Source organism: Eriocheir sinensis, chromosome 9, assembly GCF_024679095.1.
Source record: "Eriocheir sinensis breed Jianghai 21 chromosome 9, ASM2467909v1, whole genome shotgun sequence".
NCBI lineage: Eukaryota > Metazoa > Arthropoda > Malacostraca > Decapoda > Varunidae > Eriocheir > Eriocheir sinensis.
Genome location: NC_066517.1, coordinates 5,221,643 through 5,238,333, shown reverse-complemented (window position 1 = coordinate 5,238,333; position 16,691 = coordinate 5,221,643). Strand labels below are relative to the sequence as shown.

At 43.4% G+C, this 16,691-nt stretch overlaps 1 protein-coding gene across 3 annotated transcripts in view; it reads right to left on the bottom strand.

Moving 5' to 3' along the window:
* LOC126995869 (trichohyalin-like) overlaps positions 1–16,691 on the bottom strand; it is a 53,012-nt gene that overhangs the window by 12,894 nt on the left and 23,427 nt on the right. For 2 of the 3 annotated variants that reach the window (XM_050855764.1, XM_050855765.1), the window contains exons 4-5: positions 16,520–16,662; positions 10,114–10,304 (exon numbers count right to left, since the gene is read on the bottom strand). In XM_050855764.1, the coding sequence (XP_050711721.1) occupies positions 10,114–10,304; positions 16,520–16,662 (334 nt within the window). Of the gene's footprint in view, positions 1–10,113; positions 10,305–14,771; positions 14,929–16,519; positions 16,663–16,691 lie in introns of those variants that run through there. The other variant, XM_050855766.1, reaches the window with a different exon arrangement.

Sequence of the window (16,691 nt, the reverse complement as noted above, 5' to 3'; positions counted from 1 at the left end):
GTTACTTTTGTAACCAAACTAGCAATAATCACTACTTTTTTTCACCTCTCAGAAAAAAAGAAAAAAAAACGTCTCCCTACCGTGCATGCGTGGCCCGGTGTTGTATGAAAAAACTTCAGGGTATGAAATATCTTCGGTGAAGAGATTTCATACTTAGATCATCAACATCAAAACATTAGATTTTTTTTTGTTGTTGTTACTCAAAAATCAATATATCAAAAAGAAAAATCATTTAACTTTGCCAAAAAAATTATTATTCACTGCCTCAAATTTGATATTCCATATTCATTTGTGAGCATGCCATGGTATTGAAGCCACCCGGTGTTGTGTTATTTGGTGTCCCATCGTCAAAAGCTGGCGCTTTTGTTTACAAACACTGGTCTCTCATGAACTGCGCATGCTCAGACCAGTAAGCGTAGACCTGTACAGTCTCACAAAGCTTTTTAACACATTAAGAGTTGCTGGAAGGCTGAATCAGACATACAGTACCACCATCCTCGCTGTTTCTAGAACGACACTCTGTACATATAGACACAATTCGTACAGAGTGTCATTCTAGAAAAAGCGGGGATGGTGGTAGTGGTACTGTATGTCTGATTTAGCCTTCCAGCACCTCTTAATTACAGTTAAAAAGCTTTATGAGACTGTACAGGTCTATGCTTGCTGGTCTGAGCATGCGCAGTTCACGAGAGACCAGTGTTTGTAAACGAAAGCGCCAGCTTTTGACGGTGGGGAAGCCAAATAACACAACACCGGATCAGGCGTTTCTAGTATTACCATCCATATGTACGTGTCAACGTGTGGTTTTCAGGTTTTGTAAGTTTTCTAAAATACAGATAATGAAAATCTGAATTCATCTGTTTTTCTATTTGAAATATCAATATAGTATCGTTTTCGCCTATCAGAATTATCGCTAGCTAGTATCAGTATTGTGGATTTATATTGGGTATTGGTTATTGGTTATCGCCTATACTATTTGTGTCTCCAGTTAACGAATATCGGTTATCACCGATAAGGTTTTTCATTATCAGTTATCGGTTATCGGGAATATGGTTTTCTGTTATCGTGCCCAGCTATGCTATTTACTCCCTCTGGCATGTCAATAATATATACTAGGAAAAGTATTGGTGCCAATACTGATCCCTGAGGTACTCTACTCTCTACAGTTCTCCGTTCCGATTTAATGTCCTTAACCACTGTTCTCATCTCTTTTCCCCTAGGGTAGCTTTCCATCCAGTTCTTCATTTTCCCTTTCAATTCTCCTTTAGTTTCTAGTTTCCATAGCAGTCATGTATGTGGAACTTTGTTGAACGCCTTCTTCAGGTCTAGGTAGACGCAATCAACCCATCCGTCCCTTTCCTGTATTTTATCTGTCACTCTTGAGTAAAAGCTCAGTAAGTTTGTCACACATGAGTGCCCTTTTCTGAATCCATACTGTTTACTTGTGATTAAATTATGCTCTTCTAGAAATCTCATCCATTGTTTCTTGATCACTTTCTCACATACTTAACATACTACACTGGTCAATGATGCAGGTCTGTAGTTCAGGGGTTCTTCCTTCCTTCCACTTTTGTATATGGGGACCACTTCGGCCCTCCGTCACTCCTTAGGCACTGTACCAGTTGTTATTGAGCATTTAATATATATCGGTTTAACCAACTCATTTCTACATTCTTTCAACATATACCCTGAGACTCCATCCGGTCCAACAGCTTACCTCTCTTCCAGCTCCCCCAACAATTTATATATCTCCTCTTTATTTACTGTAACTTCTTCGACATGTACATTTATCTTGTTTTCTTGTGGCTCGTTAAATATTGATTCATTAATAAATGCTTGCTGGAACTTTTTGTTTAGTAACTCTGCCATGCCTATAGGATCATCGATTATCCCATTCCCGTCTCTCAGTCTTTCAATTCTTTCTCTTGGTTTAATCTTTCCATTTATAAATCTGTTTTTTTTTTTTTTTTTTTGAGAGAGAGAGAGAGAGAGAGAGAGAGAGAGAGAGAGAGAGAGAGAGAGAGAGAGAGAGAGAGAGAGAGAGTGTGTGTATGTGTGTGTGTGAGGTGAGGTGAGGTGTGATCAGTAGTGGTCCTTGCACTTGACGTGTGACCTGACTTGTATACCTGACCTGTGACCTGATCTGGCTCCCACCATAAGCATTCCTCTGACTACACCCACATTCTCCAAGTCATGTACAGTTGACACACACACACACACACACTGTGTGTGTGTGTGTGTGTCAACTGTACATGACTTGGAGAAAGTGGGTGTAGTCAGAGAGAGAGAGAGAGAGAGAGAGAGAGAGAGAGAGAGAGAGAGAGAGAGAGAGAGAGAGAGAGAGAGAGAGAGAGAGAGAGAGAGAGAGAGAGAGAGAATATCACGTGTACACACTATAAGGAGAACGTCAGGTCAATCATTCCAGAATTCCTCAACACCTGAAATGAATTCCTTGACACTCCCACCCTTTTTACTTTGGTGGGTTGAGTCAGGTCAATCCTCTCTCCACTACCCCTGATTATGTTTGGGGTCCTTCACACACACACACACATACACACACACTGTAACGACCCTTGAGCGTACGCCTTGAAGGGTCGTTCCCAGATGCTCGTCCCACTTCACAAACCACCATCTCCATCCTTACAACGAGCCCCAACCATCAGACCTTGACACCTGAACACCTCGAACGAAGCAAGCCGGGCTTCATCAGAAGCTATATAAGAACCCGGCCTGCCAGTGGAAAGGCAGTCTAGCCTCATTGGCTGTTAAGGTGTCTACCTCTCACTGGATTTATATCATACAGCGACATCACCTCCTTGGCAGTAAAGTACAAGGACGGATATACCGAGGAGGATACATCACTAATTGTTTCACTGTTTCATTGTTTCTTTGTTGTTATTCATCTCACCCTGTCACTAAGGGTAATTACTTATTATACCTGGGAGTATATTTTTGCTTTGTCAAATTAAGTATAAGTGTAATATAAGTTTAGTTAAGTATAAGTGTTCAATTTAACTGTGTTGTTTTACTTTTGAGTTGTTAGTCACTAAAGGCTGTCACCCCTTCTTTTGCTAACGTAACAAATTGGGGGCCTGTCCGGGATTTGCTACATAATTATCTTAACGTAACATAATATTTATCCAACAACCCTTAGTGACCAGTTTAACGTAACTGTAATTATTAAAGTCATTATTGCCTTCCTCCACGGGATATCTACCTCTGTAAGTGACCTTGTGAAGCCTGCTAACTCATATTTATGTTTAAGTGGCCAATTAAGTATAAATAGGTTAGTAGCATAGGAGTGTGTCTTATGTGATTTGCCCAGTTTAAAGCCTTATTTCCCATCAGCCTGAACTAGACTCACTGTACATGTACTGAACTAAAAGTTCACACCTATAATTAACTAATACTACCCATTAACGTGACCTTTCCCTAAAACTTTTCAGCCAGTTATTAATGAAAAGTATCGTATTCAAGACATTCTATATAATATTGTGGGATATTATATTCTTGAATACCAGTGGCTTGTTATTGCTGTAAAGTATCTAAAGCAAATAAGTGCTAACCAACAAGTGATTTGTGATTATTTAAGGGGGGGTGGATTATTGTGAGTCACTAACCTAGTAGTTAACCATCCTCTTCACGGTTATTACCAACCATGTCCGCTAGCCGTTAGCCATCTTGTTTCCGGTTAAGACTAGTGATCCTTTTTTGGTATATAACCATCATTCCCTGGTTAATGCTAGATAGTTACCATTAGTATCGATAATAAGCCATCATTATCCAGCTGTTATCCCCGTTCACCATTGCTAAAGAACACCTTTGGCCATAATTGACCTGCTAGTTATTCAGCTGAATAACAGTAAGCCTCTTATTGCCTTATAACCTTTTTTGTGTCATTTATAAGGCCACTTGCAGGTTTTACTCATATTTTGTGGAACTCTTCGTCATGGCTACATTTGACGGCGTAGAGTTTGCAGGTAACCACGATATCGAGGAATTCAAAATGGCGAAAGTTTCTAAAGACGATCTAAAGTACATCGCCAAAACTTTCAACATCCCTTTCACTCCAGATGTTAGGAAGGATCAATTAAGAACCCTCATCCTTGCACATCTTGGGGATACAGAAACAGTCAAATTCCCTACTCATGAAGCCTCCAACCTTGATGGTGAGCTTATGTTAGAAATTAATAAAATCGAAATGCAGGCTAAGCTCCTAGAGCTGGAACACGCAGAAAGAGACAAAGCTAGGGAACATGAGTTGCAAATTAGGGAACATGAGTTGCAAATTAGACAGCTAGAACTTGAAAATGAAGATAAGGCGAGGAATCATGCTTACCAACTACAACAGCTCAATTCAAAACCACCTGCAGAGACTCAGATTCCCCGTAAAACTGACTTGTTAAAGTATGTCAAACTGATTCCCTCTTTCCCTGATGAAGATCCTGAAGCTTTCTTTAGAGAATTTGAGTCAACAGCTACTCACTTTGAAATTCCTCCAGCAGATTGGGTATGGCTCATCAAGCCTAAGCTGTCTGACAAGGCTCTAACAGTCTGTAATCACATTGAAGACAATACCAACTATACAACAGTTAAGGAAGCCATTTTAGCAGCTTATTCCATCACTAAAGAGGGTTACCGCCAGGTTTTCCGTAACCTTAGTAAACTACAGTATCAAACTTACACAGAGTTCGCCTCTGACAAAATTCGCGCATTAAAGCGCTGGTTAAAGTCAGCCGCAGTAAGTAGCTATGACGACCTATTCAATTTAATTGCTATTGAAGAGTTCCTACGAAGAGTTCCACACTCTATCAAGGTTCACATCATCGACAAGGAGGAGACAGATTTAATCAAGGCAGCCAAGTTGGCAGACAATTATGCTCTAATTCACAAGTCGCCAACCAGGGAGAGGAAGCACCTCCACTCTAATGTTAGGTTGCCTGGTAGTTCTGAAGGTGCTGAATCCACTAAGACTAGGGATGGTACACTGGCTAAATCTAATCCTGTATGTTTCTTTTGTAAAAAATCAGGGCATGTAATTACCAATTGTCCCGACCCAAAATGCAAAGTGGCAAAGATGGCTACAACCAAACGTGTGGCTTCCATTCAAACTCTGCCACCCAAAGCTAATGACCCATTCCAACCCTTCCGTTCCACCGGTACAGTTTCTCTTGGCCCTGGCCAGCCGAAGCACCCTGTTAGGATAGTTCGGGATACTTGTGCCGCCCAATCCCTCATCAGGCAGTCTGCCTTACCTAACATTTCTGACAACTACACCGGTGAAATGGTGTACCTGAGGGACTTTCATGATCCTTTTCCCGCACATCTTGCCAGGGTGGACTTGAGGTGTGGCTTGGTTCAGGGGGCTGTTAAGGTGGGAGTCAGTGAAGATAAGAAGTTGCCCATTCCTGATGTTGATTTAATCCTTGGCAACGATCTTGCTGGAAGTCTTGTATATCCATCATTAACAACATGTAAGTCACCCTTGTCCGAGAATCCAACAGCTGATCTCGAACAAGATCAACCCGGCTTACTCCCTAGTTGCGCCATTAATAGATCACCATCCAAAGCTGGTAAAATTTCTGAGCCTACCTTATCTCCCCAGAGTCTCATTCCAACTATTTTCACTGAACAGAGCCTTAAGGAAGCCCAACAAAGTGACTCTTCCCTGACTCAGTTGCATACTAAAGCTATTTCTAAGGATAATATACTTCATCCTCCAGTTACCACTGTTGGCATCCCTCAGGAGATCCAGTCTAACAGAGGCGCCTATTTTGCCAGTGAACTAGTTAACCCAGTACTTAAGCAACTAAGGAGTAAGGAGTCTATGTATACAGCATAACATTCCCAGTCACAGGGCCCGCTTGAGAGGCAACATCAAACCCTCAAACTTTCTCCTCTGCAAGCCAAGTATCATGGTCCTTATAAAGTTCAAAGGAAATTGTCTGAATACAATTTCATCATAGAGACTCCAGACCACCGTAAGGCTACTCAGCTAGTGCACATAAATTTACTTAAACAATATAAGCACCAGGACTCACCAGACAACCCTCAGAGACCCATGTCATGTGTAACTCGTACAGTCAGCTCTGATTCCTCTACACCAGCGGCTGCAGCCCTTTGTGCTCTGCCTACGGTTCAGGAACCAGAGCTGACCCACATCATTCCATCGGCTCCATTGTCGAACTCTGAGATTATTGGTAGTCTTCCTCACTTCCTCCAGCACCTCTCCTCCTCACAACAAGATGATCTGAACCACATACTCAGACAATTCAGTTCGGTCCTTAAGGATAATCCTGGCCATTGCCACACTATCAGTCACGTCATCAACCTGCAGCCAGGAACCCTTCCCATAAAACAACACTATTATCGGTTACATCCACAGAAGAGGGCACAGATGCAGAAGGAGGTAAATTACCTGTTGGAACACGGCCTAGCAGTCCCCAGCAAATCTCCTTGGGCCTCACCATGTCTACTCGTACCCAAGGAGGATGGCCAGCTAAGGCTCTGCACCGACTACCGCAGAGTCAACTCAGTCACGGTTCCAGACGCCTATCCTCTTCCACGGGTAGACGATCTCATTGATGAGGTGGGAAATGTACGGTCTTTAATAAAAATGGACCTGTTGAGGGGATATTACCAGATACCCTTGTCGGTGGAGGCACAAGTAATATCCGCCTTCACCACACCCTTTGGATTATACCAATATACAGTGATGCTGTTTGGCCTTAAAAATAGTCCAGCAACCTTCCAGAGGGCCATGAATGACCTATTGCAGGGGTTAGAGGGAATTTTGGTCTATCTGGACGACATTTCAATTTGTTCTCCTCATTGGCAGCATCACCTCTAACAAATCTCCAAGGTGCTGTCCTGACTGCAGAAGGCGAACCTCACCGTGAAGTTGGCCAAGACCACCTTTGGCCAAGCAACAGTCACGTACTTGGGACATGAGGTTGACCTGGGAGTCGTCCGACCCAAGGCAGCTAACGTCTCCGCCATTCTCCAGTATCCAGCACCAACCACCCGGAAAGCGCTCAAGCGTTTCCTGGGTATGAGTGGTTACTACCGCCGGTTCTGCCCAAACTTTGCCCAGGCAGCAGCACCACTCACCCGGATGACCAGCGGAGCGGTGCCTTTCATTTGGACTGACGATTGCCAGACTGCCTTCAACCAACTGAAGACCTTCCTCACCCAAGACCCCAAACTGCGCTAATCAGACTTCACTCTACCATTCGTCCTGTATACTGACGCCAGTGAAGAAGCAGGGGGAGTGGCCTTACTTCAACTGAAGGATGGCATACTACATCCTGTTGCCTATCACTCTGCAAAGCTGGACCTCCATCAACGGCATTACTCAACCATTGAAAAGGAGCTACTCGCCATCAAATCAACCATCAAGAAGTTTGAGTGCTACCTGTCTCCTAGTCCAGCACCCCTCAAAGTGTTCACTGACCACAACCCCCTCACCTTCCTGGACCAAAACAAATTCTCCAACCAACGACTGCTGAGATGGTCCTTATTCCTCCAACCATTCAACCTCCGGCTGCATCACATCAAGGGCTCCAACAACGTCATCGTCGATGCCCTCAGTTGTCCCCCTCCATCCGTCACGACACCACCACTTCCCTGCGGTGTCGTCTTTAGGGAGGAGGTGTAACGACCCTTGAGCGTACGCCTTGAAGGGTCATTCCCGGGTGCTCGTCCCACTTCACAAACCACCATCTCCATCCTAACAACGAGCCCCAACCATCAGACCTCGACACCTCAACACCTTGAACGAAGCAAGCCGGGCTTCATCAGAAGCTATATAAGGAGCCAGCCTGCCAGTGGAAAGGCAGTCTAGCCTCATCGGCTGTTAACCCTTTCACTACGGCCGGGCGAAAACGGCGCCCCGCCCCGTATCCAGGCTGGCCGCGCGCCCCAAATTTCAAACGTCGCTTCTAATTATAACAAGTTTTCAGCCATAATCTCAACATAATCATCATGTATTATATATAAAAACATGCAAATTTAAATGGTGCACATAAATAAACATAAATTATTTGATAATTTTGAGATGTAAGCATAAATATACAAAGAAATTTGTGAGATTAGCATTCTCTCTCTCTCTCTCTCTCTCTCTCTCTCTCTCTCTCTCTCTCTCTCTCTCTCTCTCTCTCTCTCTCACACACACACACACACACACACACACACACACACACACACACACACACACACACACGTAGAAACGAAGGGAGGGGTCATGGAACAGCAAGCTCAACTTGCTGATGAGGCGCCTCCCCACTCTCTCTCTCTCTCTCTCTCTCTCTCTCTCTCTCTCTCTCTCTCTCTCTCTCTCATACACACACACACACGTAGATCAATGGTTAGAAAGGAAGGGAAGGGTTGAGGAACAGCAAACTCAAACTTGTTGAAGAGGCATCTCTCTCTCTCTCTCTCTCTCTCTCTCTCTCTCTCTCTCTCTCTCTCTCTCACACACACACACACAACGTGACACAAGGGAAGGGTCGAGGAACAGCAAGCTCAAACTTGTTGAAGAGGCGCCTCCTCTCTCTCTCTCTCTCTCTCTCTCTCTCTCTCTCTCTCTCTCTCTCTCTCTCTCTCTCTCTCTCTCTCTCTCTCTCTCTCACACACACACACACACACACACACACACACACCCTGGAGGGAAGAGGTAGAAGGAAGGAAGGAAGGAAGAATGAAAGAGAACAGAGACAGCGGGAAAATGAAAGGGAGGCAGGGAGGGGAGGCCGCATCCTTGAGCCGAGGGGGGGGTGAGATAAGCACTCACTACCCAGCCACTTGGCAACCCAAAGGAAGAGGAACTCCACTACTCCACACATGCACATATATAATTTCTTTCTCATTATTTTTGTTATTTTCTGTTAAAATTGATTGTTTCTGTCAAGTACAAATGCGTGCAAGACACACTTACGTTATTACACTATAATAACATTGAAAGTCAAATAAGACATCGTATCTCATACTGAGTCTCTAGGTAGAGTCAGAACAGAATACGGAATCACTCAGGAACAACTAAAACAAAATGTAATTACGACGCCGACGTCGGCATCGCCGTATATTGCACTGGGCACTTCATGACGCTGATGTCGGCGTCGCCATACAGAAAGGGTTAAGGTGTTTACCTCTCACTGGATTTATATCATACAGCAACATCACCTCCTTGGCGGTAAAGTACAAGGACGGATATACCCCACCAAACCCGGCAACACCCACGATCAGAGAGCAGGGAGGTGTGAGCACGGTGTTGCCAGCCCATGACGGCCACATGCAGGTCCGAGCCGTTTACGTGATGGTGTAGTGTGACTACACAGTAAGTTACGGCCCCATTCAGGTATGGTCACGCCCCGTAAACGTGCTGGTGTAGTGCGAATCGGCCTTTATTCAGGCACACAGAAGCACGACAGACACACACACCACTCTCCAGCAAGCAGGCACTCAGTTGAACACCCGCAAGCACAGACTCGCGTCTTACTCTCCTGGTCTCCCGCTCACCAGTGCATTGCTCACCCCCGAACTGATGCACCATACTAGGCTCACAATTTCATCACATTACACATGCAATCACACACATACAACACATACAAACACGCAAGCACACCCACATATGTAACAGTATAATCAATGTTCTGCTTAAATATTCTCAGTGAAATATATAAAGAAAAATTTCAATAAATATGCAGAAAAGAAATAAACAGCCTCCAGTGTACTTGAAACACAATGAAATATAAATGTTAGGGAACAGAAGTAGTGTCAAGCGGAGTGGAGTGGAACGGGGAGCGTTGTGCGAGGAGCATGGGTTAGGCTATAGCCCGCACCGCAGGCACACACTCGAACACGGGCTAGATCTATGGCGAAAAAAATTACTCGATTCTACTCAGGATTACTCAGCAACCAGTGGACCTAAAGTGTTCTACTAAACGCCATTCGACAGAGGATGGTTTGTACTCCTAAAAGTAGTATATAGTTAGTTTCCATCATGTTTATTTACAATGCAATTAGAATGTAAACATGACCCTAAATTTTCCCCAAACCCCCAGATACGGGGGTCCCCTTCTGGATAGACGCCCGGAGTGGGAGGGTTAAACTTACCAGTAGGAAAGTTAGTAGCCATCTCTTGCCATAGCGCCCTTCCTCCGACTCTATCATAGGCATTTTCCTTCACAATGTAGTTGATGATTGCAAGGTCCTCCATCACTGTGTATGATCCAGCTTTTTGTCGTTGAGGGGTGGAATGATCAGTTGACTTCCAGGAGCAAGTGAGACTCCTGGAACTGTAAGACCTAAAAGTAGAGGTACAGGGTGTGAGCAGATGTAGTCTCCAAAAATGTCAAGTATGAACGACAAAGGTGTTAGTGAATGAGTTATTGAAAAGAATATTGATCACAAACCACATAAGAGACAGTGGAGTGTACAAGCCCAAGAAAGTCTGGGAGACCTTTTAAAGGCTTCAGACACTGATCAGGAAGGATGATTTGGAAAAATCAAACTGAGGTGTTTTTTTTTTTTTTTTTTTTTTTTTTTTTTTTTTTACAGCAAAGGAGACAGCTCAAGGGCACAAAAAAGTAAACATTAATAAAAAAAAAAAGCCCGCTACTCGCTGCTCCTAAAAAGAATCCTAAGAGGTGGCGAAAGATAAGTCAGTTTGGAGGAGAGAACTTGATACCCTCCTCTTGAAAGAGTTCAAGTCGTAGGCAGGAGGAAATACAGATGAAGGAAGATTGTTCCAGAGTTTACCAGCGTGAGGGATGAAAGAGTGAAGATGCTGGTTAACTCTTGCATAAGGGGTTTGGACAGTATAGGGATGAGCATGAGTAGAAAGTCGAGTGCAGCAAGGGAGGGAGGGGGGAGGCATGCAGTTAGCAAGTTCAGAAGAGCAGTCAGCGTGGAAATATCGATAGAAGATAGAAAGAGAGGCAACATTGCGGCGGAATTTAAGAGGTAGAAGACTATCAGTATGAGGAGGAGAGCTGATGAGACGAAGAGCCTTTGCTGAGTGAAAGGTGAAGGATGTAAGACAACACTGAAGGAATGAAGAATGGATGGAGTGTTTAAGTTATTGAAAGGGCAACTGAGTGAAAATTATGGTGTGATTCAAAATATTAGGGATATTGTTTCCCCCCTTTTTATTCCTCTCCTTATGTTATTGTAATGGTCTTTTGTTTTTCAAATTCATGTCTCCTCATTAAGGGAACTCTTGAGTCTATAGCAATTTTTTTTTCCTTGATGTCCTTTCATAGAGCTCAATAATAATAATAATAATAGTAATAATACAAGTAGTAATAATAATAATAACAATAATAATAATAATAATAGTAATAATAATAATAATAATAATAATAATAATAAATTACAAGGTATGAAGGAACAGGAAAAACAAACAATGAAAAGCAAAGCAAAATGGACAAACTGATAAGAAAAAGAAGAAAATAAATAATGTGGAGGCTGAAAATGAGGCATCAAAGCAGAACTACCAAGAAGGAAATGACAATCTGGTAAAATTTCAGGCAGGAAATATAGAAGAAGAGAAAGTATAAAGTTGGAAGGAAGTGAGAAAGATAAAGTAGGTTTTCAGGTTCACTAAAGGAACAACAAAGACAAGATGAAAAAATGGATCAAAAAGTGGTAAACAGGGATGGAGTATTCATATTCGGTATTCATATTCTAATATATTCGAATACAGTATTTGTGTGTATTTGTATTCGTATTCGAATGATTATTGAGAGATATCAAAGTATTCTCATTCAGATTTAAATACAAGGGAAAAGTATGTACAGTAAAACCCCGATTATCCGAAATGGAAGGGGGGAAGCCTCTTTCGGATAAGCCGATTTTTCGGATAATCCGGATTTATGGCCGCCATTTTGATCGCCGCCAGTTTGATCGTCGGCATTGTGTCTTGCTTTCTCGTTTGGATGAATATCACTTTGATCTTGCACCTTGGTTCTTATTTTCTCATTAGAACACATTCTTGGAAGGGGAATGTGGCATGGAGTGGAGAGGGGAGTCGTGTTTGTGTCGTTGTCTTGAGAGTACGGTGTGAGAGTAGTCGTGCAGTAGTTTGTTCGTTCGCCGCACCTACATCCTTGCTGGGGCGAAGGTGCGGACGTGGTGTTGTTGAGAGTTTGTTTAATGTTTTTTGTCTAATACATTGATCTATTCGTTACAAGCTATTTCGGCAATACGTACATATTAGAAAGTATATTCATTTTAACTGTTCTTATTAATTTTAAATGTGTTAATATAGTACATATGTAGTTACTTTTATTTATTTTTGATGTTTTATAACGTTTTAGTATCGAAAAAAAAAAAATTTAATTGCATTATCCAGATCAATTTCGGATAATCCGGTTTTTCGGATAATCCGCTTTCGGATAATCGGGGTTTTACTGTATTACAGTACCCTCTCAAGTTTCGTGCTCGCTTTGTTCCGAAGATATAGCACTAAACTCGAGGACCACGAAACTCGAGGTATTGAAAACACTGAAAAAGCGCTTATCTGTTCCAACCCGTGGAGATTTTTTATTATTATTATTATTATTATTATTATTATTATTATTATTTTTTTTTTTTACATGTGGGCTATGGTGCTGGTAGACTATTCATCTGGGCCTGATGGTCGGCCTCGAGCCCATCATGATGCAGGCAACTGTTTATAGTGGCGCTATTATAACTGGCACATGCTGCCCCCCGGAACTCCCTTTTTTTCCTCCTTTACTCCCTTGTTATCTCAAAATACATACCTTGGAAAAAGGAAGAAAACAGGAAGAGAGAACGGGTCGTTTTAAAGACACAGATTGGCTGAGCTCTGAAAACATGCTCGTGATTCGCTGGGAATCCAATGACGTCATCGCCGGCGCTCACCTGGTCAGCGGCCTCGCTGCCTTGGGGCAGTGTCACACTGGCCGTTTCCCTCTAACCATTGTGGCTACTGGCAACGCCCGTGCGCCCATCCGGGAGCGAGTTATCGGTTGTCCGTAACCTGGTGTTACACCAGGCCTTTTTCTTCCCACCGCGTTGGCGGCAGCTTGGGCAACGGTAAATCCAACTTTTCCGGGTGTGCATCACACACGGCCAAGGTCGGTTGCCCGTATCCACATCCACAACGTAAACAAAGCACGTGCCCTGTATTGACATGGCATCGTCTGCTAAATTAAGGGCTGCCACAGTTTGTGCTGCCATTACCCAAGTTATGGACTTGTTGCTGCAGTTAAATGGAAGAAAGAAGCTGTTGTGGGTGTGGCGTGTCTGAGGTTCCTCCGTGCCAGTTCTAATTGTCACCATTGCGCATGAGCGGCCAACCCACCCATCTAGACTCCGACCACATAAACACGTGGATTGAGTAACAACCAAGACACACACACACACACGCACGCACACACCAGACTCATCATGAACCATGGCAGATGTTTCTCACAAACAAAAATGGTTTTGCCATTTCCTAGAGTGTTTTAGAACTTATTTGGTGAGTAGTTCATACAAACCAAACATACCCATTGGCAAGAAGAGAGCAGTGTTAAAGACGACTGCTCTCTTCTTGCCAAGAGCTAGGTTTGGTTCATGTGAGCCACTCACCAAATACATTCTAACACACTCAAGAAATGGTGAAGTCATTTCTGTTTGTCAGAAGCATCTGCAATGGTTCCTAAAGAGTCTGGTGTGCGTGTGTGTGTGTGTGTGTGTTTGTTGTTATTTGCTCCATGTGTTTATGTGGTTGAGTCAAGATGGGTGGGTCGGCCGTGCACACGCAGTGGTGACAATGAGAACTGGCACAGAGGAACCACAGGCATGCCACACCCACAACAGTTTTTCCTTCCATTTAACTTCAGCAACAAGTCCATAACTTGGGTAATGGCAGCACAAGCCGCGACAGCCCTTAATTTAGCAGACGCCGCCATGTTGATACAGAGTAAGTGCTTTGTTTACGTTGTGGATGTGGATACGGGCAACCGACCTTGGCCGTGTGTTACGCACACCAGTTAAAGTTGGAGTTGCCGGTTGCCCTAGGTGGTGCCAACGCGGTGGGAAGAAAAAATCCCTGTGTGACATCAGCTTACGAAAAACCGTGAACTCCCTCCCGGTTGGGCATATGGGCGTTGCCCGTAGCCCCAATGATTGGACGAAAACGGCCATTGTGATGCCGCCTTAAGGCAGTGAAGCCGCTGATAGGGTGAGCATTGACGACGACGTCATCGGACTCCTAGCTAATTACAAGCGTGTTTTCAGAAGTGTCAGCTAATCGTAAGGCAGCCGCCCTCAACTGCGGCTTCAAACCGACCCGTTCTCTCTCTCTCTCTCTCTCTCTCTCTCTCTCTCTCTCTCTCTCTCTCTCTCTCTCTCTCTCTCTCTTGCCATAGCCACAATGTTTGGAAGAAAACGTCCAGTGTAATACTACCTTTAAAGGTAGCGTGCGTGACGCCGATGGTAAGTAGACATGACCCGTACATGTCAAAGCAGCGCAAAAGTCGGGATGATAATGCACGAAAGTCGGGATGGTAAGAATTTAGGACTAACCGCGAAACTCGAGAAGGTACTGTATTCTGCGAATAATCTGATAAATATTTCAAAATTTAATATCAGAAATATAAATAATATTTCTGCTGTATCTAAAGTAAGTGTGATATCCCTATACTGAATACTGGCACCAGACATAAGGCTCCCCATACACGCTCAGATAAACTGTCAGTTTTCCTGGCAGTTCTGGTGACTGCAGGTAAAACTGAACGTGTGTGGGGAGAATTTGGACTGGCGATCTACCTGCTGCCTCAGTGATGTACTGTTGTGGGCTCCTAAATTTTTGCCTCCAGTTCCACAGGCATCAAGGCAGATCCACCCGTGTGTAGAGCAGTCGACAGTTGCAGCGGCAGTCCGCGCACAGATGCCGTTGTGGGAAGAGGTATGATGCACCTTCACAAGGCAAAAAAAAATTTTGGGTCGAGTTCATTGAACTATATTGTGAACATCCAGCCTCGTGGAAAACTAAAAGCAAAGAATATGCTGACAGAAACAAAAGAAGCTCGGCTTCCAGTTAGATCTGAGCGTGTATGGGGGGCCTAAATCATTGTTCATGAGCTCATTTTACTGTTGAATAACTTTACAACAGTGTTCTATCCAGTTACATCAAGAAAGTATTTTTCATCGAAAATATTCATAAATGTATTCATGAAGTATTTCAAGTAGTATTCATATTTGTATTCAAATTAATATGATTTCAATGTATTCAAATTCATATTCGTATTCATTGGAATTTGAGGTATTCATATTCATATTCGAATACACAACTCTTGTATTCACTCCATCCCTGGTGGTAAAGGTTCTTGAGAAAAAGAACAAAAACCCAAGATAAACATGTGGAGCACCAAACAGTTTATAAAAAAAACACTTCATTTACTTCATGTGGCAATGCTGGCTGAATGAAGATGAAGGAGATGGTGTCTTTGGGGGATGAGGCCAGTGATGGAGGAGTCAGGAGGGTGGCAGAGGGAGGATAATACACTTCAGGCATGTATGAACATAATATTACAACTTATTATTTATTCCAATTGCTTGCATATTTGAGGCTCTTGTTCTCCCTCTGCCTCCCCCTCCTCCTCTCTCACTCCAGCTGACAACCCTCCCTCACTCAGTTCATCAGCTGATTCTTCTCCTATACCCCCACTGTCATTTTCCAGTCTTTTTGCCACTGTGGACCATCAGATAGTGATGGCAATGAATGGTAAAGATTCTGAAGGTTTCATTGACTTACTAAGTTTGCTGGTAACTTTATGTTTGGCAGTGCATCTGTGACCTTCAATGCCAGGAGCGTGTTTACACCAGTCACGCTTCCTCACATCAGCAGAAGTTGATGGTTGTATAAAATCCAAATCACTGTCACTCTCAACACAGTCTAGTAAAATCTAGCTCTTCACTAACACCTTTTTACCACCTCCACAGTCTCCACTATGGCCACAACTGTAGAAGCCAGGGGGCTGGCTAGTGAGAAGATGGTAACAGATCAACTTTCCATGACTGCTACAGGCTGATTGATCTCATGATAGATTATGGTGCGAGAGAGACAATGTAGCAACAAGAGGATCATTGGATTTTACCCTGGCATCGAAAGAATTTTTGATATGCAGCTTGGAACATCAGTCATCTTTAGATGTATGGCACAGTTTATGGGTTAAGGTACTGATGGTAGGCTTTAGGCCTTTCTTAGTGCACTGGAGGGACTGATTAATCATTAATTTCTCAAATTCAGGGAGGTCTCTGACCCCTACATCCCCAAAATAGTGGGAAAAACTGTACTGCCACAAGGCAGAAGGCACACTGATGATGAGACAGAGAGGACAGACTCTTTCAAGAGGGACCTCTCTAACCAAGTGCAGCTATTTCTTTAGGATTCTTCTGGAACCTGCGCAGGAGCACGGTATATAATTTTTTATCGGCTTTTCTTTTGCCCATAAGCTGCCACTTTTACTGAAAATAGGGAGAATACATGAAAAGCATCAATACACACCTGCTTCCTGGTGGGGCTCTGAGGTATGACAGTGCAGGTTCCTCCTGTGTGTGCTGCCTTGGTTCAGCTTGTGAAGTACTTGGGCCATCGTTGGTAATGTGAGAGGAGGTGTGGCAGAGCTCCATCCTCCTTCTTTTCATAGGCTGGGGGTTGTTAAAAGAGAGGGTTTGTG